This window comes from Leopardus geoffroyi, chromosome E1 (assembly GCF_018350155.1).
Source record: "Leopardus geoffroyi isolate Oge1 chromosome E1, O.geoffroyi_Oge1_pat1.0, whole genome shotgun sequence".
Lineage (NCBI taxonomy): Eukaryota > Metazoa > Chordata > Mammalia > Carnivora > Felidae > Leopardus > Leopardus geoffroyi.
In genome coordinates this window covers 2,603,233-2,630,802 of record NC_059330.1, presented here as the reverse complement: position 1 = coordinate 2,630,802, position 27,570 = coordinate 2,603,233, and the positions used below count along the sequence as shown (strand labels likewise).

The following is a 27,570-nucleotide window of genomic DNA, read 5'->3' as shown; positions in this document are numbered from 1 at the left end:
CAGATACGCTTTGCCCCAGAGCCAGTGCACCCCTGGGGCTGTTGGGGTAGCTCAGTCTTCACCCCGGCCTGTTCCACCACCAGAACCCCCGCCCCACCCTCACGGGGCTGTGGGAGTTCTCAGGAGACAAAGTCGCGCGTCACACGCCGTCCACACTAAGCGAAACCCGAGTGAGAGGCTGCACCCGCCTCCCCTGCACGTGGGCTTTTCTAGAACTTGCAGAGTCTCTCATTTTCCCCGTCTCGGAATATTCCCGAGATGATTATGGAAGGAAAAGGTGGGGGGCTGCCTGTCTGTGGGTCTTCTCCTCCCCGGCCTCCTTGCTGGCCTTCAGTGAAGGAATAGGCTTTTAATGTGGATCCGATATAGCTTTTTAAAAACGGAAGTGGTCTTTCCTAGATTTAGCTCACAAAATGGTTAAGTCAGCACTGTGCTGGCTTAATTTTGTTCCGGAGAGTTGGGCAACATTCTCCACACTGTCCCTCACGTCAAGAAAAATGTGGGGCACGTCGGCTGATGGTGGCAGGTCAGAACCCAGGAGATAACGAGGTGAGGCTCGGCGTTCATTCTACCAGCTTTGAAAAATGGCACAGAACCACCTCCTCCCAGTGGCGACGGTGTGCCACAAATCACAGTTTGTTCAAATTGGTTTTATGCACTTGGGGTAAAAAAAACAGCGGAGCAAACATTCCCCCGGGGGGGGCAGAGACGGGGGCTTGGGAAGGGCGGGGCGAGGACCACTGTCTGTCTTCCTTTCCCCTCTCCTGGGGGCTACAGTGACTTCGTGGTGGCGGCGGGGACAAGACCCACACGTTTGACCGAGACCGTGAATCGTGTGCGCTCACGTCGGTTCTGCAGCCAACCAAGGGACGCGGGGGCCGAGGGAAGGGCCTCGCGCCCCTCAGGCCTGGTGAGCGCTGCCCTCCACACGCAGGGGCACGGCCAGCCCCGCAGGGCCGCAACTGCTGTCCTCGCTGCCCTCAGCCGGGTCCCTGGGTGTCGTCCTGCAGTTTGAGCTCAACTCTACTCCGTGCCCTTAAGGGTTTGTGCTGTGAGGCCGGGGCCTCCCAGGTGCACGTACCTGTCAGTTTTTTTTCTTCAATTTTGTTTCTTTGCTCGCTTTGCGGAGTACGAGGCGGCAGGTCTTGCAACAGTGGCTTTTCCTTCTGGCCCGCGGTCTAGTCTGTAACCCGCCTCCTGGAGCTGGAGCCCACGGTCAGTCTGCACCCTGCTAACGCAGTCCGCAAGGGTCACGGCTCCTCAAAGCCAAAAACCTCCCCACGAATCAAATTTTTACTCAAACTCTTCATACAATAACTTAACTCTTTTATTAAAAGTTTGTCTGTTCTGATTATTAACACAAACTTGCTTTAGAAAATGTAGAAAATATAGAAATGTCTGAAGAAGAAAATTAGAATCATCCATAATTCCACTCCCAACCACAGCCAATCACTCTGTATGCTCCGCTCGTGACACGCCGGGCCTAAGCTCACTGAGTGTTCGCAAAGCCAGCCAGAGGCGGGCTTTCTTCGAAGCATTCGTGTCTCTTCCCCCGAAGAGAAAACAAACGTGTAACATGTAAAAAACATACTCAAATAGAATGAGGTTTCTTTACAAAGTAGCTTCTTATAAAATCTCCATTTTGTCAACTTCCGAGGAGTCAGAGACCCGAATACAGACTCTGGAACATTTATTAGGAGAAGAGCAGACAGGGCGAGGGGCTCATCTCCAGATGCCCCCCCGACTCCTCGTGCTGCTGGGGGCCGGGTGCCCGCCCTTCCTGCGTGCGGGAGGCTTGTCCGTCCTAGGGGCTGCAGCAGCCAGGCGGCGAGGGAGAGCCTGGGAGGGGATCTGGGAGGGGAGGGAGGAGAGAAGGGGGTCAGCCTCCCCACCACCCCAGAAAGGCACCGTGCATGGAGAGGGCCACAGTCAGCCAGCCAAGGGGAGACCATGCTGCAGAAGACAGACGGGAAACAGAGGTGAGGCCACGGACAAGGAGCCGGCCGGGGAGGAACCAGTCAGTGAGGGCCCTTGCACACCCCTCGCCGCCGCCTCACTTTCCCTCACCTCTTTCCGGGGGACCTCACCCAAGCGGGAGTCTGTGTTCCTTCTGGGGACATTATCCCCTCGGCTGTCCGTCCTGCCACACAAATGGAGGGTGAGGACGGGGGGCCCCCCGACATCGGAGGGAAAGCTATTCCCCAGTCTCTCGGGAAGAAGAACAAACAGTGGCGGGAGCAGCAAGTCGCAGGGGAAGAGAGGGGACGGCCGGGCCTCCGCTTGCCCGCACCGGCTGCCCCGGAAGAGAACAGATGCCTCTCGGGGGACAGCACCCAACCCTCCCTCCCCCGCCTGGGCCGTCTCCCACGGGTCCAGGCTCCCTCCGTCTGACCCTCCTCCCCTCCCTCCAGGCTGGTACCTGCCGTGTTCCTGCCTCTTCAGGTAGAGCAGCAGGTCCTCAGCGGGCAGAGCCCCCCAGCCCCGAGCTTGGTACAGTCGTAGCAGCTGCGACACGTCCATCAGCTGCCGGGCGGGTGCGAGCCCGTCCCCACCTGAGGCGCATCGGTGACGCTCGTCACGCCAGGGCCCTCGCTCCGCCTCCCCAGGCCCCGCAGCCAGCACCTTCCCTCCTCACCTCCCGGCCGCTCATCGCGCTCTGGGGAGCCCGCCCGGAGGCCGCTGCTCTGTGAATGGCTTGAGGGGAGCTCGTGAGCCCGGAAGAGACTGGACGCCATGGCCAGGGGCACTTTAGTCTTATGAACAGGGGGCGGGAGGTGCGGCACCTGCGGGGCCTCCTCCCAAGACGGGACAGTCAGGGGGCCTAGCGAAAGGCAAGAGACGCAGGGCTCGGGAAACAGAGCAGGAGCCGAGAAAGCCCTATCGCCTCGCCTCCGGTAGGCTCTCGCACCTCCGCGGCTCCCACCTTCCCCACTCACCAGACTTCGGGGGCAACAGCTCAACAGACGGGGCCTCGCTGCTCTGCGGTACTATCTCCAGCAGCTGGGGGGACAAGACAGTGAGGCTCCCTGAGGACCAGTGAAGAAAGAGCCCTGGGAATGTGAGGGAGGCAGAGGGAAGAAAGGGCCAGGGATGGCCGCCTTCCAGAACTTAGGCGATGGGAATCTAGACAGACCGCGAGAGAAGCTGTCAGTCCCGAAAGGCGGCTGCAGCCACAGTCCTGGACTCCTGGAGGGGAGAGAGAATGAGGAAGGGGAGAAGGAAACGAGGTAGGATGGGTGGGCCCTCGCTTACCTGGTGCAAAAAATGTTTGAGGCCGTCCAGCTGGGAAGGGGGCTGCAGCCCCGGCTTTAGGAAGCCGTCCCCGTCGGATCCAGGATCTTCCTCAGGGAACGGCCGCTCTGGGCGGTGATCAGGGTGGAAGGCGCCAGCGGTAGACAAAGAAGCCCCGGCTGGAAAGCGAACCGGCCCAGCGTGTGTTGTGCGGGGAGGGGACTCCTCCACAAATCAACCCTCCAAATGCCCCCAAGGAAAGAGGCCCAGTAACGTAAGAGGGCATCACAGCTGGGGGAGGACAACCAACGTTTAGAACAGCTGGAGAGAGAAGGTTGGGGGGCGACTGGCAGGTGGCACAGCCGAGTTCCACAAAGTGTGGGCAGAGGAGAGAGCTGTGGGGCTCAGGCTCTAAATAAATTGATCCCACCATCAACTCCTCAAAGTAGAGAAACCAATACTCAGAATGGCTCACGATTAACAGACATGCTCTGGTCCCCCTCACCAGAACACGCCCTCATTCTTTTTAATTATGGTTCCACAATTTTTGGATTTAAAATCCTGATGTAACTCAGCCCTCATTCTTCACTCGACCTGGTGGTCATGTTTGCACCACGCAGAGCGTCCCCATCCACCCAAGTCGCAGCTGACTGAGCCAGGGAGAGCCACATTCAAGGTCAGCCAGTCCAAGAAGTGGTCACCAACCCATCAGATCGCCTCTCCTTGAACTGGACCCAAGAAACAGAGACACCGAGGTCTCTAGAAGGTTATCTAGGGCCCCCCGGGTGGCTCAGTTGGTTGTGCCTGACTCTTGATATCGGCTCAGGTCATGATCTCATAGTTTGTGGGTTTGAGCCCCACGTCAGGATCTGTGCTGACAGTGCAGAGCCTGCTTCGGATTCTCTCTCTCGCTCTCTCTGACCCTCCCCCGCTCACTCACACGCATACACACACACTCTATCTCCAAATAAACATTTAAAAATTAAAAAAAAAAAAAAAAAAAAAGATGGTCTAGAGTATCGGCTGGAGTGTCACAGCTGGTCAAACCCACATGCGAACCAACGTCATGAGAGCAAGACCTGAGAGAGAGAGTGCTGGTCTACCAGCAGAAGATGTGCGGGGAGAGGCAGAGTCAAGGGCCCGGATGGCCCCAAATCAGCCTGGAGAACGCCCCTGGTCCCGACGCCAGCTCTCCTGAAGTCCAGTGACATCCGATCCCTGCGGGTTCCCACTCCCTTTATTTGAGCCAACTTGAGTGGATTTCGGCTCCTTGCACCTTATGGTCCCCGAGACATCTGGGGAACCAAGCACTCAAGCCCCGCCCAGACAGACAGGGAGCTGGGTCAGAGGAGCCAGTCAGGCAGTGCATGTACAGGGGGCACCCCAGTGACTGTCCCCGTTACCAGAGGTAACAGACGAAGTGAGGCCCGGCTTTGGCTCCAGGGGCTGGAAGGAATGCTGGCTCTGGAAAGGGGGGCCCAGCAGGGGGCTCAGGTCTGGGGAGGGGCTGCGGAGAACCCGAGGTGGCTGTTCTGCCCCAGCTTCCCGGCTCTGCTGCAACACGGGCTTCAGGGCCACGGCCACGGGAGGCTGAGTCCAGAGCCTCCTCTCGCCCTTCTCTGGCTCCTGAGGCCCAGGGCTGGAGGGGCTGGTGGTGGGGACCTGGGCACAAGACAGACACAGAACAAGGATCAACGCCCTGTGCATTTAAGGAGACAAGATGTGGCCCAGACGCTTTGATTACAAACTTAAGATTCCAAATAAGAGGAGGTTTGGTAATGTCTATCAAATTTCTATCAAAGTTAAAAATGTGTATTTTCGACCTTAAACTTCCATTTCTAGAGACTTTAGAGAGATGCTTGCACAAAGGCATGGATGAACGGTATTTGAGAACTGCTGAGTAGAAACAGAATACAGGAAACGACTTTGATGTTCACGACAAACACGTGGTCAAATGAAAAGTCGCGCAGCCACGTGGGGAAGGCCCCCCACTGAGGGCGGGGTGTGCACACAAGTCAGGAGCAGAGGCTGCATCTGGGGAGAGCGGAGCGTGCCCAGAGACCGCGGTGCAGGGCAGGATGGAGATTACGTTTCACCGTGCACCTCCTTGAACTGTTTGGATTTCTGTTTTTACCACGTGCATATTATTGCCTATTCCACACTTGATCTTAGCCAAAAGGCCGAGAAGCGATATTATTATTGTCTATTCCAAAAAATATTTTCGCTTAAAGACAAAAATCTCGTAATTATGAGAAGGAAGTAGGAGATGCCAACATAAGAAGGGTTGGGGTGAGGGGCGCCTGGGTGGCTCCGTCGGTTAAGCGTCCGATTTCGGCTCAGGTCATGATCTCACGGTTTGTGAGTTCGAGCCCCATGTCAGGCTCTGTGCTGACAGCTCGGAGCCTGGAGCCTGCTTCGGATTCTCCCTCTCTCTGCCCCCCTCCCCTGCTCACACTCTCTCTCTCAAAAATAAATAAACATTAAAAAAAATTAAAAAAAAAAAAAAAGAAAAGAAAGAAGGGCTGGGGTGAGACCCCCCCTCCCCTACTCTGGGGCAAGACTGGGCGACAATTCTCGGCCCTTGGCGTCATAACTCAGCGGCCACCCGGCAGGACTGGTAGCAGGCACCACTCACCCCCCCACCCCCACCCCCGGGGCTGGGGGGAGACAGCCGTGCCCAAGGCGAGGGGCCAGGAGGGGCGAGCCGTGACGGTGGCAAAAAGACCTCTGAGGAGGCAGTTCCTCTTGGAGAAGGTACACGGGCGGGTCCCCCTCCCCCCAGGCGGGCCCTAGGACAGAACTCAGCCGCGGGGGAGCGGGCCGTGCGTACCGGGAGGTCCGGGGGCAGGGTGGTGGCGCCCAGCAGCTGGCTGGCCTCTGCCCAGTGGGCCTGCAGCATGGCCTGGAGCCGCTCCACCAGCTCAGCGCGCTGCTCCTCCAGCCGCCGCTGGCCGCTCTGCAGCTCCCGCACCCGCGCCTGCTCCCGGGCCAGCCTGCCAAGAGACGGGACAGGGGGCGCGCGGCCTCTGAGACGGCAGGCCAGGCGGCGGGGGTCCGGTGGCGGCGTGCACAGGCCTGCAGGGGCGGGGCGGGGGGAGCGGGCTCCGGGCTGGCAGGGACCCGGCGGGGACGGTACCTGAGCTCGTAGTCCTGCGCCACCTGCTGCTGCCTTTCCTCGCGCTCTGCCATTTCCAGCTTGAACTGAGCCAGCTGGGCAGACAGCTCCTGCTGGTGCTGTCCACTCAGGCCCTGCAGCTGCTTCCTGGGGGGGACGAGGGGGAGGAAGGAGGACTGAGTCTGGAGACAAATGCCATCAAGGGAGAAAAGGCGGAAGGCATGCGTGTGACAGGCCGAGAGCCAGCCGGCCCGGCCGACGCATGGTGGGTTCGGGAAAGGGGGAAGGACAGAGCTGGCGTGTTGGGACGGGGACCGCGGGAGCAGACGCCGCGGCGAAGATTTATGGGACAGTGATTCACTGAAGAGGCATTTCCAGAAAAATCCAGGAGGGGAGAAGGGATCTGGCACAGGAGGAGGTTCGAGGCCTCGGCGCAGCTCTGGAGACGGCACAGGTCACAGCTCGGCACTGTCCTCACCAAGGCCAGGGGGCTGGAGATCTGTCGCACCCGTCAGTTATGGGCCCCTGCGCCCTCCCCGCACACCCGACGGCAGCTCTGCCCCAGAGACACGCGGTCCGGGCCCGATGGCAGCCAGCAGGCTGGGAGCCAGCAGAGGGACCGCAGGGGATATGGACGTGTGACGTCGCCCACCAGGGGACCCGGTGAGGGCCACGCACCTGTGATGTTCCCGCAGCGAGGCCACCTGCCGCAGGCTGCTCTCCTGGGCCTGAGCCAGCCGCTCTGTCACCCGCTGCTCCAGCCGCACGGCCAGGTCCGACTCCAGTTGGACCCGCTGGCTCTCGTACCGGGCCTGGTGGTGAAGGAGGGTGAGGCAAGGGCTCGGTTCCCAGGACGGAGGGCGCCAGGCGACAGAAAGCCCACCGACCGGCACCCCAAAGAACAAGACTTCTGTCACGAGGACTCAAAGAGGACCCCTTTCCTCCTGGGGCCACGAGGTCCTCCCACACCACGCACGTGGCACACACAAGTCAAGAGGGCCGTGGGCAGAAAAATCTACACGTAACGGAAAGAAAGGTCGGGCAAGATCACGAGACCTCTCTCATGTGTCTGAGGCGGCCCAGGGCCTGACGCTCAGCGGGCGCCGGGCAGGAGGCACCGTCCCCTCCTCCTAAAGCACAACCAGGCTGCGGCATGGTCTCTGGTTTGTCACCTCACAGTCCTCCTCCCGCTCGCTGAAACCTCGTTTCCGCTCACAGCCGTTCCGAAGTCCCACAGAGGTTGGGTCTCAGCCCATCCGGTGGTATCTCTGGAACACCTACCACCCGCGTCCACCTTTCCTTCCGAAGCCACGGTCCCGACGCCGCAGCTCCGTGACCCCGTTCTGACTGCTCCTCGGCCCCAGCTGCCCAGAAAGTTCCCCAGTCTTCTTCCTGACCACACAGCAGCTGACGCTCCGGGTCCCATGTCAATAATAAACACGTGGCCTCTAGGCCATATTTCTTGCTACCGTTTCTACCCTAAAACACTTCCTAATCTGTCTTGGGCCATTCTTCCAGGCTTTAAGCCCACTCACACAGAGGCCTACTGAATATGTGTATTTGGATACACCCCAAATAAAACGTTCGAAATGTAGCTCGTTTGGTTTTCCACTCTCAGTCCTTTCCCTCCTAGGATGTATTTCGTGCCTTCGTTCGTGGCACGGCTCTCCACCGAAACAACCAAGCCATCTCAACCCAGAGTCATCCCAGACCCCTTCCTGCTTCTTTCCGCCTCCAACCGGCTCGTTCCATTCTACTTCCTAAACGCTAGCAAATTTACTCCTCGCTCGCTACTACGGTAATTCAGTATGATTTCACGTCTCGCTGATCTCCTCACGTCTATTCTACCCTCCACCCTCAGTCACGTCGGCCCCGGCAGATCTCCCGCTTTGTGCCTGAGTGAATATTCTAGAATACAGATGGGCTCAATTTATCTCCTTGTTTGAAACCGTCCAAATGCCCCCCACGGCCTGAAGAATAAAGTTCTGGCTGCTTGAAATGGCTTACACGGCCCTTCGTGTCTTCCTGCCGCCCACCCACCTCCCCTCTCCCAGACAGTTTCCAATTCTGCATCAACCCTTCGCAACAACACACGTTCTTTTCTGTGTTTAGTTTTTAAAAATTGTGGGGAAGAAAGCCCCCCATCGTATAAAACTTACCTTCTTACAAGCTGATTTTTATTTTTGTTTTAGAGAGAGACAAAGCGAGTGCAAGAAGGGGAGAGGGACAGAATCTTGAGCAGGCTTCACGCTCAGCGCGGAGCCTGACTCAGGGCTCGATCCCACAACCCTGAGACCATGACCTGAGCCAAAATCAAGAGTCGGACGCCCAACCGACTGAGCCACCCAGGTGCCCCCCTAAATTCTTCTATTGGAAAATTTAATATATACTGCCTGTGGGCCGACAATTCCACTTTAAGGACTCTATCCCACAGAAGGGGTGCCAAACATCTACTTGAAATAATGTTCACTGCAGTGCTGCTCTTAACAGTGAAAAAACCGGAGTCAATGTAGACTTCTCGTAGAAAGGAAAATGCTTACGAAAACTATGATCCACCCATTCATTGAGACGTTATAAAACTCTTAAAACTCGCAGTGTCTATCTATCTGTACTAACATAGTCCCTCATGCCCACAACAAACTCTCCAGTGCCGGGGGTGGAGGAAGGGAGAGAGAGGGACAGTGGACCAGACAACAGACAAACATCGTAAAATGTCAATGGGTGAATCTAAGTGCCATTCGTTATACCATTCGTGCAACATTTCGTTGAGACAGAAATATTTCAAAACAAAAAGCTGTGTGGAATACACATACGTAATTTATTAAAAAGACCATGCTCTCTAATCACAAAGTTAAGCTATAAATCAACAAGAAAATATAAAAAGAAAAAGCCTGTATGTTTGGAAATAACCCAGGAGGTCAAAAATAAATCATATTTAAAAATCTGAATATTATTCAGAACCAAACAGTAAGGAAAATACCATATAGGATAAGTTGTAGGATGCACTTAAATGAATACTCATAGAGAAACTTAGAAAAGACTGGAAAAGAATAAGCAAGCATCCATCTTAACAAGATTTTTAAAACAACAACAGAATAAAACCAAAGAAAAAAGTTAATTCTCTGAAAACTCATTCAATTCAACTACAACAAAGATGATTTTAAAAAGAAAGGATGAGAGAAATGACACAAGAGAACAGTATCAGGAAAGAAAGAGTAGAAAAGATGTCAAGGACGTTAAAAAAATAAAATTAAGTACAACTTTAAGTCGATAAATTAGAAAGTTTAGACTAGATGGATATACAGAAAGAGAAAGCCAAAAATAATTCAAGAAACAGAAAGCCTAAATATTTCCATAAACGTTAAAGAAACGACATTGGCCGTCAAATATCAAATATTCAGGAAACACATATGAGGGCAGCCGGCTGGCTCAGTTGGCTGGGCATCTGACTTCAGCTCAGGTCATGATCTCACGGTCCGTGAGTTCGAGCCCCATGTTGGGCTCTGTGTGGACAGCTCAGAGCCTGGAGCCTGCTTCAGATTCTGTGTCTCTCCCTCTCTCTGCCCCTTCCCTGCTTGCACTCTGTCTGTCTCTGTCTCTCAAAAATAAGCATTAAAAAAATTTTTTTTTTAATGTGTAAGAATTTAGAAACAGCAGCGCCCAGGTGGCTCAGTCAGTTGAACATCCAACTTCAGCTCAGGTCATGATCTCATGGTTCGTGGATTTAAGCCCTATGTGGGGCTCTGTGCTGACAGCTCAGAACCTAGAACATGCTTTGGATTCTATGTCTCCCTCTCTCTCTGCCCCTCCCCCAAACACGCTCTGCCGCTCTCTCAAAAGTAAATAAACGTTAAAAAAAAAAGAAAAGAAAAGAAACATATGAAATCCAACCTTACAAGCTACTTTAGAGTACAAGACAGGCATGAGATCTTCACATTCCTAATACTGGCAGGGGAAGTTGTTCAAGAGAGTGTGTGTGTATACGTATGTATACTCACACACACACACACACACACACACAGATATACATATACATATATATACATATATATGTACATATTCACACGTATACATATATATGTATATGGGTACATGTATCTGTATATACACATATACATGTGTGTACATATATGTGTGTGTGTGTGTATATGTATGTATGTGTGCGTATGTATATATAAAAAGCACCAAAGATGTACCAGCATGGAATTACTAGGCCAAAGCAAAGGGAAATGGGCGCCTAGCCAGGTTAGCCAGCAGGGTAGACAGTCACTTTTGCCCTGGAGGTATCTGCCTATCCGGTCTGGACTGTCTTTCAAGAGCACATGAACAGAAATCAAAAGCCAAGGCCCAAAAAAAAAAAAAATAAAATAAAATAAAAAAATAAAATAAATTAAAAAAAATTAAAAAAAAAAAAAAAAAAGGGGCGCCTGGGTGGCGCAGTCGGTTAAGCGTCCGACTTCAGCCAGGTCACGATCTCGCGGTCTGTGAGTTCGAGCCCCGCGTCGGGCTCTGTGCTGACAGCTCAGAGCCTGGAGCCTGTTTCCGATTCTGTGTCTCCCTCTCTCTCTGCCCCTCCCCCGTTCATGCTCTGTCTCTTTCTGTCCCAAAAATAAATAAACGTTGAAAAAAAAAATTAAAAAAAAAAAAAAAAAAAAAAAGCCAAGGCCCATATAAGTTGATATCTAAGTGGAGACCCTCCCCACAATAAATTGAGACTCCAGTGTGTATCATCCTCAGGATGAAGGTGAACAGAAGTGGAACAGCCTATATGAAAGTAAAGCTCAGCTTTAATCATAGAGCAATCCCAACCTTTAAAATGTGGTTTAAATCCTGGTTTTGTAGTGTCTTTCAGGTAGAAGCAAATGCAAATCTTCACTGCAGGCCTCAACTCATCCCCACAACCTTTCAAATACAAAGTTCCAACATACGATCAGAAATAAAGAGAACCCAGGGCACCTGGATGGCTCAGTTGGTAGAGGGTCCATCTCTTGATCTCAGGGTCATGAGTTCAAGCCCCACACTGGGTGTGGAGCCTACTTAAAATTAAACCAAAAATGGAAGGAAGGAAGGAAGGAAGGCAGGAAGGAAGGAAGGAAGGAAGGAGAAAAAGAGAAAGGACCTGAGGAAATTCCATGGGAACCAGAAAGAACAAGAAACAACAGAAAAGGATCCTCAAACATTTCAGATACTGAAATTATTATCTACAGATAATAAAACTATTTAAAGTAATCAAAGACAAATGTGAAAATATCAGAAACCAAGAAACTATGAAACAGTAAAATTTGAAGATAAAAAGAGAACTTTGTAAAATGAAAAAGTACGATACATACAATTAAAACCTCAGTCAGTAAATTAGACAAGGTTGAACAGAGAATTAGTGAACTGGAAGATAGGAAATTATCCAGAGTGAGCATGAAACACAAAAGATGGGAAATATAAACCGAACAACAAGATCTAGAAGAAGAGCTAAGGTACATTAGGTTTAATCAGGTTCCAGAAACAGATGGCAGAGACAATGGAGCAGAGGCAATGCAAAGATAATGACTGAGAATTTTCCAGAACTGATGAAAGACACCATACTGATTCAAGAAGCCAAATGAATCCCTAAAAAGATGCATATATAGGGGCGCCTGGGTGGCGCAGTCGGTTGAGCGTCCGACTTCAGCGACTTCAGCCAGGTCACGATCTCGCGGTCCGTGAGTTCGAGCCCCGCGTCGGGCTCTGGGCTGATGGCTCAGAGCCTGGAGCCTGTTTCCGATTCTGTGTCTCCCTCTCTCTCTGCCCCTCCCTCGTTCATGCTCTGTCTCTCTCTGTCCCAAAAATAAATAAACGTTGAAAAAAAAAAAAAAATTTTTTTTTAAGATGCATATATATATATATATATATATATATATGTATATATATATATATGTGTGTGTATATATATATATGTGTGTATATATACGTGTATATATACACACATACGTATATATATATATGTATGTATATATATGCATGCACCCAGGTAAAACATAAAAACTACAAAGAGAAAATTTTATTTATGTATTTTTTCAACGTTTATTTATTTTTGGGACAGAGAGAGACAGAGCATGAACGGGGGAGGGGCAGAGAGAGAGGGAGACACAGAATTGGAAACAGGCTCCAGGCTCTGAGCCATCAGCCCAGAGCCCGACGCGGGGCTCGAACCCACGGACCGCGAGATAGTGACCTGGCTGAAGTCAGACGCTTAACCGACTGCGCCACCCAGGCGCCCCAACAAAGAGAAAATTTTAAAAGCAACAGTGGTGAACTGGTAGCTGACTTCTCAACAGCAATAATGAAAGTCAGGATGGTATTTTCTTTTTTTTTTTTTTTTTTTTTGATTATTTTTTTTTTTTCAACGTTTATTTATTTTTGGGACAGAGAGAGACAGAGCATGAAGGGGGGAGGGGCAGAGAGAGAGGGAGACACAGAATCGGAAACAGGCTCCAGGCTCTGAGCCATCAGCCCAGAGCCCGACGCGGGGCTCGAACTCACGGAGCGCGAGATCGTGACCTGGCTGAAGTCGGACGCTTAACCGACTGCGCCACCCAGGCGCCCCAGGATGGTATTTTCTATATGTTGAAATAACTACCAACCTAGAATTCTACATCCAGGAATTCTTTCAAAAATGAATGTGAAATAAAGACGTTTTCAAACTAAAATAACTAACCGAAAACACACACATACACATACATACGAGAGATTTTTTCCACCAAGAAAAAGATCCAGATAGGAGGTCCGAGTTCAAAGAAAGTTAGAACAGCAAAGAAAATAGTAAATAACATGAACCCCTCTAAATGACTGTTGACTTTAGAGAACATTAATAATGTCGTATGGTGTTTTTTTTTTTTACTTGAAACAGAATTTAAAAACAGTGATGTCCCAGAAAACAGCAGGGTAGGAAAATGCAGGGGTCGGTCCTTCCGCTGAAACATCTTAATAAGCTGAGAAAAAAAAATGATCAAAATCCACTATTTGGGGGGCGCCTGGGTGGCGCAGTCTGTTAAGCGTCCGACTTCAGCCAGGTCACGATCTCGCGGTCTGTGAGTTCGAGCCCCGCGTCGGGCTCTGGGCTGATGGCTCAGAGCCTGGAGCCTGCTTCTGATTCTGTGTCTCCCTCTCTCTCTGCCCCTCCCCCGTTCATGCTCTGTCTCTCTCTGTCCCCAAAAAAATAAAAACGTTGAAAAAAAAAATTAAAAAAAAAAATCCACTATTTGGGAATTCTGGAACCAGATCAGACACTTAAGCAACCAGGAGAGTGCTTGACGAAAGCAGAGGCTGCTGAACTCTGGTACCAGAGCTGATATGCCAACCTGCTACCATCCCCCAGCGCTCAGCCCCTCCACATCCAGGGAAACTGTAGTCTGGGAAACTAGAGTGGCTGGCTGAAGCGCGGGGGTGGGGGGGAGGGAGTAAGGACCCTGTCCTCCAAAAATGTGGGGTTGTGTGTTTTGATCAGTTTGACGGCTCCCTGAGGAACCAGACCAAACAAACACCTTTCTTTTGCGTGCCTTGGGCTGCAGAGGCCTCCCTGGTGGCATCAATTGTAAGACTCAAAGAGGGGCGCCTGGGTGGCTCAGTCGGTTAAGCGTCCAACTTCGGCTCAGTGATCTCACAGTTCATGAGTTCAAGCTCCGAGTCGGGCTCTGTGCTGACAGCTGGAGCCCGGAGCCTGCTTCAGATTCTGTGTCTCCCTCTCTGCCCCTCCCCGCCCCAATAAATAAACGTTAAAAATTTTTTTTAAAAAAAGATTTAAAGAGACGTATATACTTATTTGGGAGAGGAATCCAGACATTTAAGAAAATCTGTCAAGTCACAGGCTAATCACACAGATAACAGAACAGAATTGTCAGTCACCACACATAACAAGAAATACAGACTTTGCAAAAATAATTTGAAAAAGTCGCTAAACAAATGGACGGCTGTAGCCATCAAAAGAAATCCAGGGAGAGAGAGAATATGACTTCCATAATCACATTATAATATTCAAAATGTCTAGTTCTTGGGGCACCTGGGTGGCTCGGTCGGTTGAGCCTCCGACTACGGCTCAGGTCATGATCTCACGGTCAGTGGGTTCAAGCCCTGCACTGGGCTCTGTCCTGACAGCTCAGAGCCTGGAGGCTGGTTCAACTTCTGTGTCTCCCTCTCTCTCTGCCCCTCCCCCACTCATGCTCGGTTTCTCTCTCTCCTTCAAAAATAAAAACGTTAAAAAAAAAAAGCCTAGTTCTCAACAACAAATTACAAGATGTAGAAAGAAACAGGAAAATATGACTCATTCAAAGGAAAAAAAGAATTAGAGGCACCTGGCTGCTCAGTTGGTAGAGGAGGTAACTTTTTATTTATTTTCAGAGAGAGGGAGAGTGCACACAGGTGGGACAAGGGCAGAGAGAGAGAAAGAGAGAGAGAGAGAGAGAGAGAATCTCAAGCAGGCTCCATGCTGTCAGTGCAGAGCCCAATGCAGGGCTCAAACCCACGAACAATGAGATCGTGACCCGAGCCAAAATCAGGCGCTTAACCGACTGAGCCACCCAAGGTACCCTGAGCATGCGACTCTTGATCTCAGGGTTGTGAGTTTGAGCCCCATGTTGGGTGTAGAGATTGCTTAAAAATAAAAATTTTAAAAATAAAACACAAAGGAAGAAGAGACTCTGACAGGAACATTTCCTGGAGAAGCCCAGACACTGGAATTATTAATCAAAGACATTAAGTCAACAGTCTTAAATATGCTCCATGAACTATTTGGGCAACAAACTGAAATCGGAATGATATAGGAGCAAATAGAAAACCTCACTAAAAAGACATAAGTTATAAAAAAGAACCAAACAGAAACCCGGGGAGCTGTGAAGTACAACTGATGATACGAACATTTCCTTAGATGCCACTACACACGCTTACTGAAATGACCAAAACCCACTGAGCACAACCTATGTTGGAGAGAGTATGGAGCAGCAGGAACGCTCACTCAGCGCGAGGGCAAAAGGGCACCGCCCCTCCGGAGACAGTGCGGTGGTCTCTTACGTACTCTTAGCGTATGATGTAGCAACCACGGTCCTTGGGATTTACCCAGAGGAGCTAAAAACTTAGGTCCGTGCCCAAACCTGCACACGGATGTTTACAGCAGCTTTATTTATTTATTTATTTATTTATTTTTTTAATTTTTTTTTTTCAACGTTTATTTATTTTTGGGACAGAGAGAGACAGAGCATGAACGGGGAGGGGCAGAGAGAGAGGGAGACACAGAATCAGAAACAGGCTCCAGGCTCTGAGCCATCAGCCCAGAGCCCGACGCGGGGCTCGAACTCACGGACCGCGAGATCGTGACCTGGCTGAAGTCGGACGCTTAACCGACTGCGCCACCCAGGTGCCCCTATTTTTTTAAGTTTTATTTATTTTTGAGAGAGACAGAGACAGAGTGCGAGCAGGGGGAGGGGCAGAGAGAGAGGGAGTCACAGAATCCGAAGCAGGCTCCAGGCTCCGAGCGGTCAGCACAGAGCCTGACGCGGGGCTCGAACCCGCGAACCGTGAGATCACGACCCGAGCCGAAGTCAGACGCTTCACCGACGGAGCCACCCAGGCGCCCCTACAGCAGCTTTATTTATAACTGCCAGAAGTCAGGGGCGGTCAGATGTCCTCCAGCTGGTGCATGGATAAACGAGCTGTGGTCCAGCCAGACAGCGGAATATTATCCAGCACTAAAAAGGAACGAGCTCTCAAGCCTTGAAGAGACGCAGAGGAAACCTCAATGCATAGCACTAAGTGAAGCCAGTCTGAAAAGGCTACAAGCCATTTGATTCCAACTGTATAGCACTCTGGGAAAGGCAAAACTATGGAGACAGTAAATAGGTCAGTGGTTGCCAGGGGTCGGACGGAAGACGGGATGAACAGGCAGTGCACAAAGGATTTTTAAGGCAGTGAAACTACCAAGTACGATACTGTAAAGGTGGATACGTGTCCTTATAAATTTGTCCAAACCTAGAAAATGTACAACGCCAAGAGAAAACCCTAATGTCAACTATGGACTCTGTGCGATAATGACGTGTCAGTGTAGACTCATGGATTGTAACAAACACGCCACTCTAGTGGGGATGTTGACCATGTACAGACACAGCTATGTCCCTGTGGAGGTAGCGGGGATGTGGGAAGTCTCTGTGCCTTCTGCTCAACGTTGCCCGGAACATAAAACCGCTCTCAAAAATAAAAGCTATTAAAAATTCACTGAAGGGGCTCAATGGCCGATTTCAACAAGAAGAAGAAAGGGCCACTGAACTTGAGGATAAGCAGTTGAAGTTACCCAAACTAATGAGCAGAAAGAAAAAACAACTGAGAAAAATGAACAGAGCCTGAGGGACCCGAGGGACATCATACCAACATCTGCAACAGCGACGTCCCAGAATGATGAGAGAGAGAAAAGGGGACAGAAAACCATTTTTTTGAAGACATGGCCAAAAACTTCCCAAATTTGATAACAGACATAAATCCACCCACTCCAGAAACTCAACAGTCTCTAAGCACAATGAACTCAAAGAGATCTGCACTACCACACATCACGGTCATACTGTCAAGAGTCAAACGGAGAAAGTGCAAGGACCTCGTCACTTACAAAAGCACTTCAGTAACACAGCTGAGGTCTTGTAAGAAGTGAGAGAGCCCAGAAGGTAGTGGAGTGACATATTTAAAATGCTGAAAGAAAATCACATCAACCGTCAACTAAAAAAAATCCTTCAAGGGGCTCCTGGGGGGCTCAGTCAGTTGAGCATCTTGACTCTTGCTATCGGCTCAGGTCACGATCCCAGGGTTGTGGGATCCAGCCCGGTGTCAGGCTCCACACTGAGTGTGGAGCCTGCTTGGGATTCTCTCTCTCTCTCTCTCTCTCTCTCTCTCTCTCTCCCTCCCTCCCTCTGCCCCCTTATCCCTGCTCGCTCGCATGCTCTCTCTCCCTCTCTCTAAGTAAACATTTTAAAAAATCCTTCAAGAATGAAGGAGAAATTAAGGCATTCTCAGATAAACAAAAGCTAAGAGCATTCATTACTAGCAAACCTGACCTATAGAAACATGCTGAAGGGAGTCCCGTAGACTAAAATGAAATGAAATTCAACAGTAACTTGAAGCTATATGAATAAATAAAGAAAAGTGGTAAAGGTTACTACGTAGGTAAATGCAAAAGTCTGTATTACTGTACTTTCTTTGAAAAAAAAAAAGTTTTTTAATGTTTATTTTGGGGGGGGGAGGGGCAGAGAGAAGGGGGGAGACACAGAATCTGAAGCAGGCTCCAGGCTCTGAGCTGTCAGCACAGAACCATGAACGGTGAGATCATGAGACCTGAGCCAAAGTCGGACACTTAACCGACTGAGCCAGCCAGGCGCCCCGTGTATTACTGTACTCTCAGTCTGGAACTTTTTTCCCCTATGTGATATAAAAGGTGGATGCATAAAACAGTAATTACAAATCTGTGTCAATAACACCATGGAAGCAGAGGGACACAGATGTGTAGCAACGGTGATCACTGACTATGGAAACTAAAGCTAGTATTATTCAAACTGGGTTACTGTTAAGATGGCAATTGTAATCCCAAGGTAATCATTAAGAAAACTTCTAAAATGTACAGAAAAGGAAAAATGAAGAGAATCAAAATGGTACACAAAACATCAATGTACCTTAGAAAGGCAGTAATGGAGGAATTGAAAGAACAAAAAACAAAAACCAAGCAGGACATACAGAAAACAAATAGTTAAATGGCAGATATAAGCGGTTCTTTTCCAGTAATTACTTCAAATGGAAATGGATTAAACTTTCCAATTAAAAGGCAGAAACTGGCAGAATGGATTAAAAAACAAAACATAATCCACCCATATGTTGTCTGGATTACAAACTCACTTTAGATACAAAGACACAAAGAGGTTGTAAATAAAAAGATGAAAAAAGATAGTCCATGCAAATAGCGACCAAGCGAGCTAGGGTGGGGGCTATGTTATCATTAGACAAAAATTTAAGCCAAAAAAACAGTTACATCAAGAAGACATAGCCATATAAACATACATGCACTTAACAGAACCCCAAATTATATAAAGAAAAAATTGACAGACTTGATGGAAAACATGGACAGTTCTACAGTAATAGCTAGAACCGTCAACACCTCCCTTTCAATAATGGATAGAACAGAGGCACGTGGGTGGCTTAGTCAATTAAGAATCCAACTCTCGGGGCTCCTGGGTGGCTCAGTTGGTTAAGTGTCCAACTTCGGCTCAGGTCATGATCTCGCGGTCTGTGCGTTCGAGCCCCACACCAAGCTCTGCACTGGTGGCTCGGAGCCCAGAGCCTGCTTCGGATTCTGTGTCTCCCTCCCTCTCTCTCTGCCCCTCCCCTGCTTGTGCTTGCTCGATCTCTCTCACACAAAAATAAACAAACAAACATTAAAAAAAAAAAAAAAAAAGAATCCAACTCTTGATTTTGGCTCAGGTCATGATCTCCTGGTTTGTGGGATTGAGCCCCACACCACGCTCTGCGTGGAGCCTGCTTGGGATTCTGTCTCTCCCTCTCTCTGTCTCTCTCTCTCAAAACAAATAAATAAACCTAAAAAAAATGGATAGAAGAATATGAAATCAAGGGCTTGAATAGTACTAGAGCCAGGCACTATTCTGGGATTCAACAACAAAGACACAAAAACCCTTGCCTTCAAAAAATACACAAGATTTTAAAGTACAGTATGTGGTGTACTAGGAGAAAGATCAAGCAGGGAAGGGGAACAGGACGGTGAGAGGTTGCACGTTTCACTCAGCGTGGTTGGGGAAGACCTCACTAACGAGACGACATCCGAGTGAAGAGTACTTCTCCTGTCCCTCAACTATCACTTAGCATGCTACTTCGAGAATTGTGTGCCAGACAGACTCCCGCTCTAGCTGGCGAGCTCCTGTGGGCCCGGACTGCTCCCAGCTCCCAGCACGGAGCTTGCGCAGGGGCCGTTCGGCAGGCTCAGTGAACACACACCCGCCAGGTCAGAAGGTGACAGCAGCTTACAAACAGCTACAGAACGGAACTAACACCCTTGGTCGTTCATGACATTGGTTTCCATGCGGTCAGTCCGCCAACTCAAGCGGCTGGGTGCAAAGTGAAAGGAGTTTGTTTTTCCAAACACAGGTCTCGCTGACCGAGAAACTGGGTGTATCCCCTTAGGTCAACCGTTAATAAGGAAAACCTCGCAGACTGACCTGGTCTCAGATCCTCATTAATCTTCCCCTAACACACATTTTACACACACAGTGGTCCCTCTCATCCATGGTTTCCCTTTCGGCGGTTTCAGTCACCCGCGGTCGGGAAGCAGGTGATCCCCCTTCGGACGGTATCGTCAGGTCAACAGAGGCCTCACACTGTGTCACAATGCCTGTGCCATCCACCTCCTTCACCCCATCCCGGGGCATTTTGTCATTCCCCCATCCTCACAAGAAGGGTGAGGGGCGCCTGGGTGGCTCAGTTAGGTAAGCACCAACTTTGGCTCAGGTCACGATCTCACAGTTCATGGGTTCGAGCCCCGCGTCGGGCTCGGTGCTGACAGCTCAGAGCCTGGAGCCTGTTTTGGATTCTGTGTCTCCCTCTCTCTCTGCCCCTCCCCTGCTTACAAAACTTACAAACTTTTTTAAAAAATTAAAAAAAAAAAAAAAAAGGAGAAGAGTGCAGGACATTAAGATACTTTGAGAAAGTGAGAGACGACATTCACATGACTTTATTACAGTACGTACTTCGAAGTGTTCAATTTAAAAAAATTTTTTTTATTTTGGAGGGGCAGAGAGAGAGAATCCCAAGCAGGCTCCACACTGTCAGCCAGAGCCCGAGTCGGGGCTCGAACTCCCCGAACCCCGAGATCCTGACCTGAGCCAAAATCGAGAGTCAGACGTTCACCCGACTGAGCCGCCCGGGCGCCCCATGAGCGTTCAACTTTCTAATGAGTCACTGTTGTCCGTCTCTTACTGTGACTACTCTGTAAAGGAACCCCCGTCGCAGGTGCGTGTGGGCAAGACACCCGGGGCACACACGGGCTTCAGTACCACCTGGGGTTCCGGGCACTGCATCCTGTGGCTGGGGGTGAGGGGAGCTGCTGTAAACGCAGAAGCCGAGGTCAAAATTCTAGTTAAAACCGGGAGGAGCGTTCGCCAGGACTCCTCTTGGGAGTCGTGGGCCCCTGTGCCTCAGACCCTCCTCCCCTAAGCAGGAAACCCGCCCCAGACGCCCCGCCCCCTGACCTGTACCAGGCTCATCTCCAGCTGCAGCGCGTCCCTCTCCCTCCGGGCCGTGTCCAGCTCGCCCTCCAAGCGCCGCACCTCGGACTGCGCCAGCGCCAGCTGCTGCTGGGCCTCCCGCGCTGCCTGGGCCTCCCTCTGTGTGTTCCCCTGCGGGAGGACATCAAACCTAAGGACGCGCCGCGTGTCCCCGCGCCCCGTTACCCCTGGCCCCGCGTCAGCCTCCCCCACCCTAAAACCCAAGCCGCTTCTCTCCCTTTCACATGTGACTACTTCCTCATCTGGCCCAGCTCACTCTTCTGCCTTCGGCGTGGTGGCCGCCCCCCGGCCCTTCGCGCCGGCCTAACACCCTCAGCCTCGTCCCGCGGCGACAGCCCTCCGCTCTCCGTGCCAGTCCCCTACACGCCACATTCCGACCTCGCGTCTCATTCCGCTATCTGGCCCCGCACCTGCTCCCTCTTCCCCGCCTGCCACTCTTACCTTCTCCTGCTCCAGCTGGGCCTGCACGTCGTCCCGCAGCGCCCGGTGGCGCTCCTCCAGCTGGCGCTCCTGCTCGGCCCACGCCTGCCGTTCCCCTTCCAGGGCCACCTTCAGTGTCTCCAGCTGCCGGTGCTCACTGAGCTGCCCGGCCCGGGCCTCGTCCCGCTCTTCCTGCAGAGCCCGGCACCGCTGCTGTTCCAGCTCCAAGCTCAGGGTCAGAGCCTGCCTCTCCTCCTCCTATGGCCCCAGGGGAAACCAAGCTCCTTACGAGCCCGTCCGACGCCAGCAATCTGTCCCCTCACCCCACACAGAGGACCAGCGCCCTGAGAATTACGTCCACGAGAAACACAGCAGTTGGCCAGCCCACGGGATTAGGATATAGTAAATAAGAGCTTCTGTTCCGGAATTAGGTACATCTGGGTTCAAATCTGTCCCTTCCCATGCGTTCTGAGGCACGCGTCTCAATCTGCAAAACGGCATCATGCCAGGGTCTACCTCGTGAGGATTACGGTGCAAAGCGCACAGGAAGTAATTAGCACGGGGACCCGGCACACGGTGAGCACTCCGTACACAACAGCCATCGCTATCATCATCGAGAGAAGTTCCACGGAGACCAGAAAATCCAGCCCGCAAAGTCACATCCTAGCCAACCAGCACCCATCACCCATACTGTTGGACAAAGCCTGTTAAGAGGAGAAGTACCAAGGGCGCCTGGGTGGCTCGGTCGGTTAAGCGTCCGACTTCGGCTCAGGTCATGATCTCGCGGTCCAAGAGTTCGAGCCCGCGTCGGGCTCTGGGCTGACAGCTGGGAGCTCAGAGCCTGGAGCCTGTTTTGGATTCTTTGTCTCCCTCTCTCTCTGTCCCTCCCCCACTCATGTTCTGTCTGTCTCCCTCACAAATAAAACATTAAAAAAAGTAATAAAAAAACTAAAAGATGACAAGTACCAGCCTGCACGTAGCAGGCACATGTCATGCACACGGTGAGTTCCAAACCTGGCTGCTCGTTCACGTGGGTAATCCTCTCGTCACTTCAGCAGTAAGAAACCTGACGGAGTCTTGTCCTACACCCGGCTTCGCCATGCCCTACACTACGGTTCCCAAGCCTGGCTGAACAAAACCAGCTAGGAAACTGCTGAAAACATTCAGGCTCCCAGCCCCACCATATGCCTACTGAATCAAAACCCCTGGCAGTGGGTCCCAGAAATCTACATTTTAAAGTAATCCCCCAGGTAATTCTAACGAGGAAATAATCTGCCGAGTCTCTTAAGCTAACTTGGTGGCAGAGCCCTGTTTGCAGAACCAGGGTTCCAAGACCAGTCTTTGGGAAACACTCCCCCAGTGCAGCTCCCACAACCCGCCAACGGCAAGCACCCCTCCAGAAGTAATTAGCGGCTTCCACCGGAATCAACCCAGTCCAGCGTTCTCACCAGCGTCTCTCTTTCCCGTTGCTGCAGTCTGGCGCCTTCCTGCTCACGACTCAGGGCCTCCATGGCCTCAGAAAGGCTTTGCTCCAGGTGGGTTACTGTCTTTCAGGGACAGGGGGACACAAGACAGGGGAACTGACGAACTCATAGTTCAAAAAGCGTCAATGAGACAGACTTTAAAAGTAAGACCTGGGGCACCTGGGTGGCCCAGTCGGTTGGGCATCCGACTTTGGCTTGGGTCACGATCTCGCGGTTCATGGGTTCGAGCCCTGTGTCGGGCTCTGTGCTGACAGCTCAGAGCCTGGAGTCTGCTTCGGATTCTGTGTCTCCCTCTCTCTCTGCCCCTCCCCCCACTTGCGCATGCTCTCTCTCTCTCTCTCTCTCTCTCTCAAAAAATGAATAAACATTAAAAAAATTTTTTTAATAAAAACAAGAAAAAGAAGACCTAAGTAAATGACTTGGGGGCCAAAGAGAAGACCACAGGGTGTGGGGAAAGCCGGGAAGACACAGATGAGGCAATTCTGACAGTACAAACGGTGAAGAGAGCAGGTCGGTTTCTGCAACCCTGGCTCAATCGGTCAGGAACCCTGCTTCGGAGCTATTTCAACCCCCTTCCACCTGCCAATCTGTGACCCCGGTTCTAATGCCATCTGATCCAGGTTGCCCACCTCCTGCTGCTTGCTTCTGGTGAGCTCGGCTGCCTGGCGTTCCTCCTGGAGCCCCCGAAGGACCTCTGCCCGCTCGGCTTCGTGCCGGTTCCAGCCCTCCACCACGCGGGCCAGGGTCTCAGGAGAGGAGAGTCAGATGGCATTTCAAAATCATTGTTTTGCCCTCTTTCTGCCCACAGGAGCGGGGTCAACAGCCACCTTCTCCCAGGATCGGGAAATCCACACCGGGCCCCAGCTCCCAGAGTGAGCACAGAAATGCCAGCCGGCCACCCCGTTTACTCTTCCCCCCATGGAGAGCCCCGCCCGCATTCTGCTTCCCTGGCACCTTGTCCAACTGCTCGATCATAACATCTTTCTTGCGGTCGGCAGTCACAGCCACAGCTAACTGTTGCTGAAGCTCCAGCACTCGGGTCTGGAGGCTCTGAATATGGCGCTCGCAATGCTGGGAAGAAGGGTGACAAGTGGGGGTGACCGTCCCTAAGCTGACCAAAGCATCAAACTTCCCAGGTCTTCTCGGTGAAAACGGGCTAGACACAGGGAGCTTGGGTCCCCAGAACAGAGGAGGTTTGGAGAAGAAGAATCAGGAATTTTGGAGCAGGAAACTTGAAGCCTCCAACGCCTTCCCCTACCATCTCAGGAGACAGGGGCTTAGCTTCCAGGCTCTTCCCTTTCCTGGCTCTCCCGAGAAGAATTCCCATGAACCCTCTGGCAGCAGCGCAACAGCCCACACGGCAAAGAGTGGGAAGTCACTCCTGCCTCAAGAAGTTCATCGGGCACAGTGATGAAACACGGCAAAGACAGGAGAAAGCCTTTCATCCATGCCCAGGTGACTTAAGATCAAGGAAGAGACAACACAACCAGTGATTCTGACGCTTCATCTGCCTAGTCCCTCTCTCTGCCCACCTCAGATAGGCTGGACATAAAGCTTGCTAGGTCACCAATAACTGTAAAGCCTTCGCACAAGCTAGTGAGGCTTGTTCATTCACCATGCACTTATGGGACATTGCTTTGCGTCAGGCATGTTCTAGGCCTTAGGAAGACAGGGCGGAACGAGATAAGGTATGGCCCTCGTGGAGCTTAGATTTCAGAGGGGAGAAATGAGATATATCGGGCTGTGGTAAGCAGCTATATGAAGGAAAGAACAGAGCAACCCGACTGAATGCCGGGAGGAGGAATGTGCCATTTTAGGTCAGATGGTCAAAGACGACCACCCTAAAGGGCCATTTGAGCAAAGTCTCGGCTTGCAGGCCCTTAACCCTCAGCCCTGTTCAGCACCCGGCCTATTTCTAATCGTTGCTGCTTTCAAAAGGAAGCCTCGGTAACTCACCTTGCGACGGGTATGTTCTGAATCCAGGGCATCCCTCAGGCCCTGGAAATCCGGGGGATTGAGCGGGGGTCCTGGCCGAAGACTGGCATAGCGGGGAAACAGCTCCTCCAGGGCTTGGGCCGAGCTGGACGGAGATAAGTCTTGCAGGGGCCGGGTGCTGAGCAAACCAGGTAGAGAATGTCAGGGTGGGGAAAGCTTTTGAGATCCCCTAGTCCAACTGTGACGTTTTACAAACGTGGAAACTGGAACTCAGAAAGGGCAAGAGACTTGCCCAAAGTCACGGAGCTAGACAGTGACAGGGCCCTCAACGGCACTTAGGTCCTGTGATTCACTCTCTAGCGCTCCTTCCTGCACACCACGCTCCCTGCAGTAGCAGTCTTAGCAGAAAGAAGCCAACTCTTCCGGGGGAAGAAGGACTAGAGGCTGGGAGAAAGCCAGGTACCAGGCAGGAGATGCCCACGTTCCTGAAGTAAAGGAGTTAGAAGCCAGGAGAGAAAGGATGAAAACTGAAAGGTAAGGGACAAGCATCTTAGGTCCTTAAGAGGTTCAGAAGCAGGAAGGAGAGAATTATGGAATGGAACACTTGGCTTTCCAGGCAAGCAAGTGAGCAGGACCCAAGGGGCACTCACTTCAGCAAGGTGGCTGTGCTGTCACTGTCAAAGGAGTCCTCTTCTCGTCTCTCTGAGCCAGCACCTGGAGTGAGGGGGTCCCCTGCAGGCAGCCAGAGGGACCCCAGAGCCAGGGTCAGGTAAGACTTTGGAACAGGGACCGCTTGAAGGAGAAGAGAGGAGAGGGCCTTCCTTTCTACTGCACCCACTCCTCTGGCCCCTCTCCCAAAGAACCGGAGCCTCTCCTGAAACCTGAGTCTTCCTTTCTCCACCTTCTCCCGCCCCTTACGTCTGTGCACTTCCTCATGGTCAAGGGGTTTACTCACGATGGGCTGTATCACGGGAGGTCTGGAGCAAGCTCTGAAGTTGACCCCGAACACTTTCCATCTCAAAGATATGCTTCGAACCATCCTAGGGGGAAGAAAAAAAAAAAAAAAAAAGCAACATGAAAATCAGATGCACGCTGAAAAACCTATGTTCGACCTACCGCCAGGGCAGATGGCATCCGGTACCCCCCCCACCACCCCCCCCCCCCCCCCCCGCCCCGCCAACCCAAGAATTTTTACTCCGGCACCTGGGAGAGCTAAGAAAAAACAGAACTGACTCAACTCAAACGTCTGAAGGAGCCAGACAGGTAGTGGGAATGAATTAACTAGGCACATTAAGACAAGACTGGTGAGGACGCTTGTCAGCTAGAGAGCAAACCTCTTCTCCGAAGACCGCACAGACCGTGGCGAGAGACCCAACTGGTCTGCAAATTGTTTACGACACTTTTTCTAGCCAACATGCGTAACTACCCTTTCTGTAGCACGTGTGATTGATCAGGCTGTGTTTTAATGATTTGGATGCCAAACTTTACACCATACAATCAAAATAGCTTTGAGCTGGGAGGAGCTTAGCACGTTTTGCTGTCCTTATCCTCACTCTTAGTGTCCGGGTGCCAATCAAAGCACAATGCAGGTGTCTCCGACCAAAAAACGCTAGTTAAGTTTCACAATTTCCCCAAGTATGGTGTCCCTGGGCCACTCTCTGCCTCATAAACATTTGCTCCCAGGAACGAGCACAAAGGACTCTAGTTAAAAGCAACGTGAAATCCAACAAGAGGGGTTCAAACCTCAGCAAAGCTATTTTTTTTTTTAACCACCTCCAATTCCAAGACCCTGGAGGTCCCCAAGACACACCTCTCTCACCTTTTTCTTCAAGTTGTTCTCCAATCCAACTGACAAGCTGCGACTCAGCTCTTGGGCCAAGCCATCTAACATCTCATGAGGAGGTGGGGAGGAGGAGGGCAGATACAGCTGGGCTCGGGCTGTGGCCTCTGCCTGGCGACTGAGGTGCAAAGAAGCATACAGCTGGGAGGTCACCTCAGAGGACATTTGGTTCAGCCCAGGGGCTTCTGATGAATCACTCAGGAGATCCTCAGCCCGGAGGGGTGAACTGGGAACCGTAGCTGATGTCGCCATGGGTACAAGGAAGAGACAACTGCAGACAGTACAGCTGGGAACTTCTGGTCCTGCTGTAGGACAGGCCAGGGGGAAAGTACACGGAAGAAGAAGGTTTGGGAGAAAGGAGGAAGGCTCCAAGCCAAGGATCCTTGGTGACTAACTGTATGGAGGCTTTCTGGTTAGAGGAAAGGTTTCTGGCGGTTTCAGAGGCCATGGGAGAGGGCAAAAGCATTTCCTTCCACAGCTCCTGGGAACGGTGGAAAAGGAGGGTGCAGCAAGGAGTGGGTGGGGACAGAAGACGGAGGAGCGACAGCACCCCTGCAGTTCCCTGGAGGGCTGAAAGCTGTAGATCAACTTCTGGCACCGGCCATCACGGGTCAACTGAACTCAACGTGCAAACTGAAATGGGCGCAAACCCGGTAAGGGCCTAACTTCCCTCCAGCCGCCTTATGTGCCCCTCACCTGGTCCCGGTCTCAGAGAGGCAGGAACCTCAGGCTCCCCACCGGCTCACACCCCTCCGCCATGCACCTGTTCCACCCACGGTCAACCCTCTTGTATATCCCCTCCGACCCCTTCTGGCAAGAAAACCATAGTAAGTTTCCCTAGACTCCCTCCCTCCTCGCTCTCCCGAGAGAAACTTCGTGAACACTCGGTCACCTCCTCAGACGTCCCTAAAAGGTACGCCGCCCTCAAGCCTAGCCTGCGATCCTCTACCCCGACCACCCCTCGCGACTCCTCGCCACACCGCCGGACCTCAGCCCCCTCAGTTTGCCACGGTGTCGACAAGGGGCTGTCCCCCTCCCCTGAGCCCCGGTCCGGGAGACCAAGGACGCCTCCACACCCACCCTCACCGCCCTCCCTGCGCTCAAAACCGTTGGCAGCCTCCCGCCCACCGTCCGCAGCCCCGCCTCGCACGGCTTGATGACGTCACCAGCCCAGAGCTCTTCCTCGCAGCGGCTCGGACGGCTTCTGGAGCCCGGGGGCCCAAGACGCGCGTGCGCGGCTCCCGCGGCACGGAT

The 27,570-nt window shown here is 51.8% G+C and overlaps 1 protein-coding gene across 10 annotated transcripts; it reads right to left on the bottom strand.

Moving 5' to 3' along the window:
• Positions 1-1,305: 1,305 nt before the first annotated feature.
• On the bottom strand, positions 1,306-27,566 carry CNTROB (centrobin, centriole duplication and spindle assembly protein). 10 transcript variants are annotated; one of them, XM_045487338.1, is made up of 19 exons: positions 26,296-27,566; positions 25,432-25,516; positions 25,127-25,208; positions 24,498-24,654; positions 23,496-23,612; positions 23,171-23,287; positions 22,506-22,604; positions 21,079-21,315; positions 20,602-20,748; positions 7,025-7,158; positions 6,368-6,493; positions 6,062-6,224; positions 4,635-4,893; positions 3,253-3,410; positions 2,937-3,000; positions 2,636-2,821; positions 2,420-2,552; positions 2,068-2,140; positions 1,306-1,851 (listed from the first exon to the last, which is right to left on the bottom strand). In XM_045487338.1, the coding sequence occupies exons 1-19, from the start codon at positions 26,566-26,568 to the stop codon at positions 1,723-1,725; spliced, it is 2,739 nt and encodes a 912-aa protein (XP_045343294.1). In that variant the 5' UTR covers positions 26,569-27,566; the 3' UTR covers positions 1,306-1,722. The 10 variants fall into 10 exon arrangements, 8 of the variants coding, with proteins under 8 accessions (XP_045343294.1, XP_045343297.1, XP_045343295.1 ...); XM_045487341.1 differs by having other exon boundaries at positions 2,088-2,140; positions 26,296-27,389; XM_045487339.1 differs by having other exon boundaries at positions 20,608-20,748; positions 26,296-27,389.
• Positions 27,567-27,570: the final 4 nt, after the last annotated feature.

Excerpts from the sequence above, each read along its gene's own strand:
- CNTROB (XM_045487336.1), bottom strand. The coding sequence starts at position 26,568 with ATGGCGACATCAGCTACGGTTCCCAGTTCACCCCTCCGGGCTGAGGAT. Across the intron at positions 23,288-23,495 it reads TGATCGAGCAGTTGGACAAG|ACCCTGGCCCGCGTGGTGGA; the intron begins GTGCCAGGGAAG and ends TCCTCTCCTGAG. Across the intron at positions 4,894-6,061 it reads CCCTGCCCCCGGACCTCCCG|GTCCCCACCACCAGCCCCTC; the intron begins GTACGCACGGCC and ends TCTTGTGCCCAG.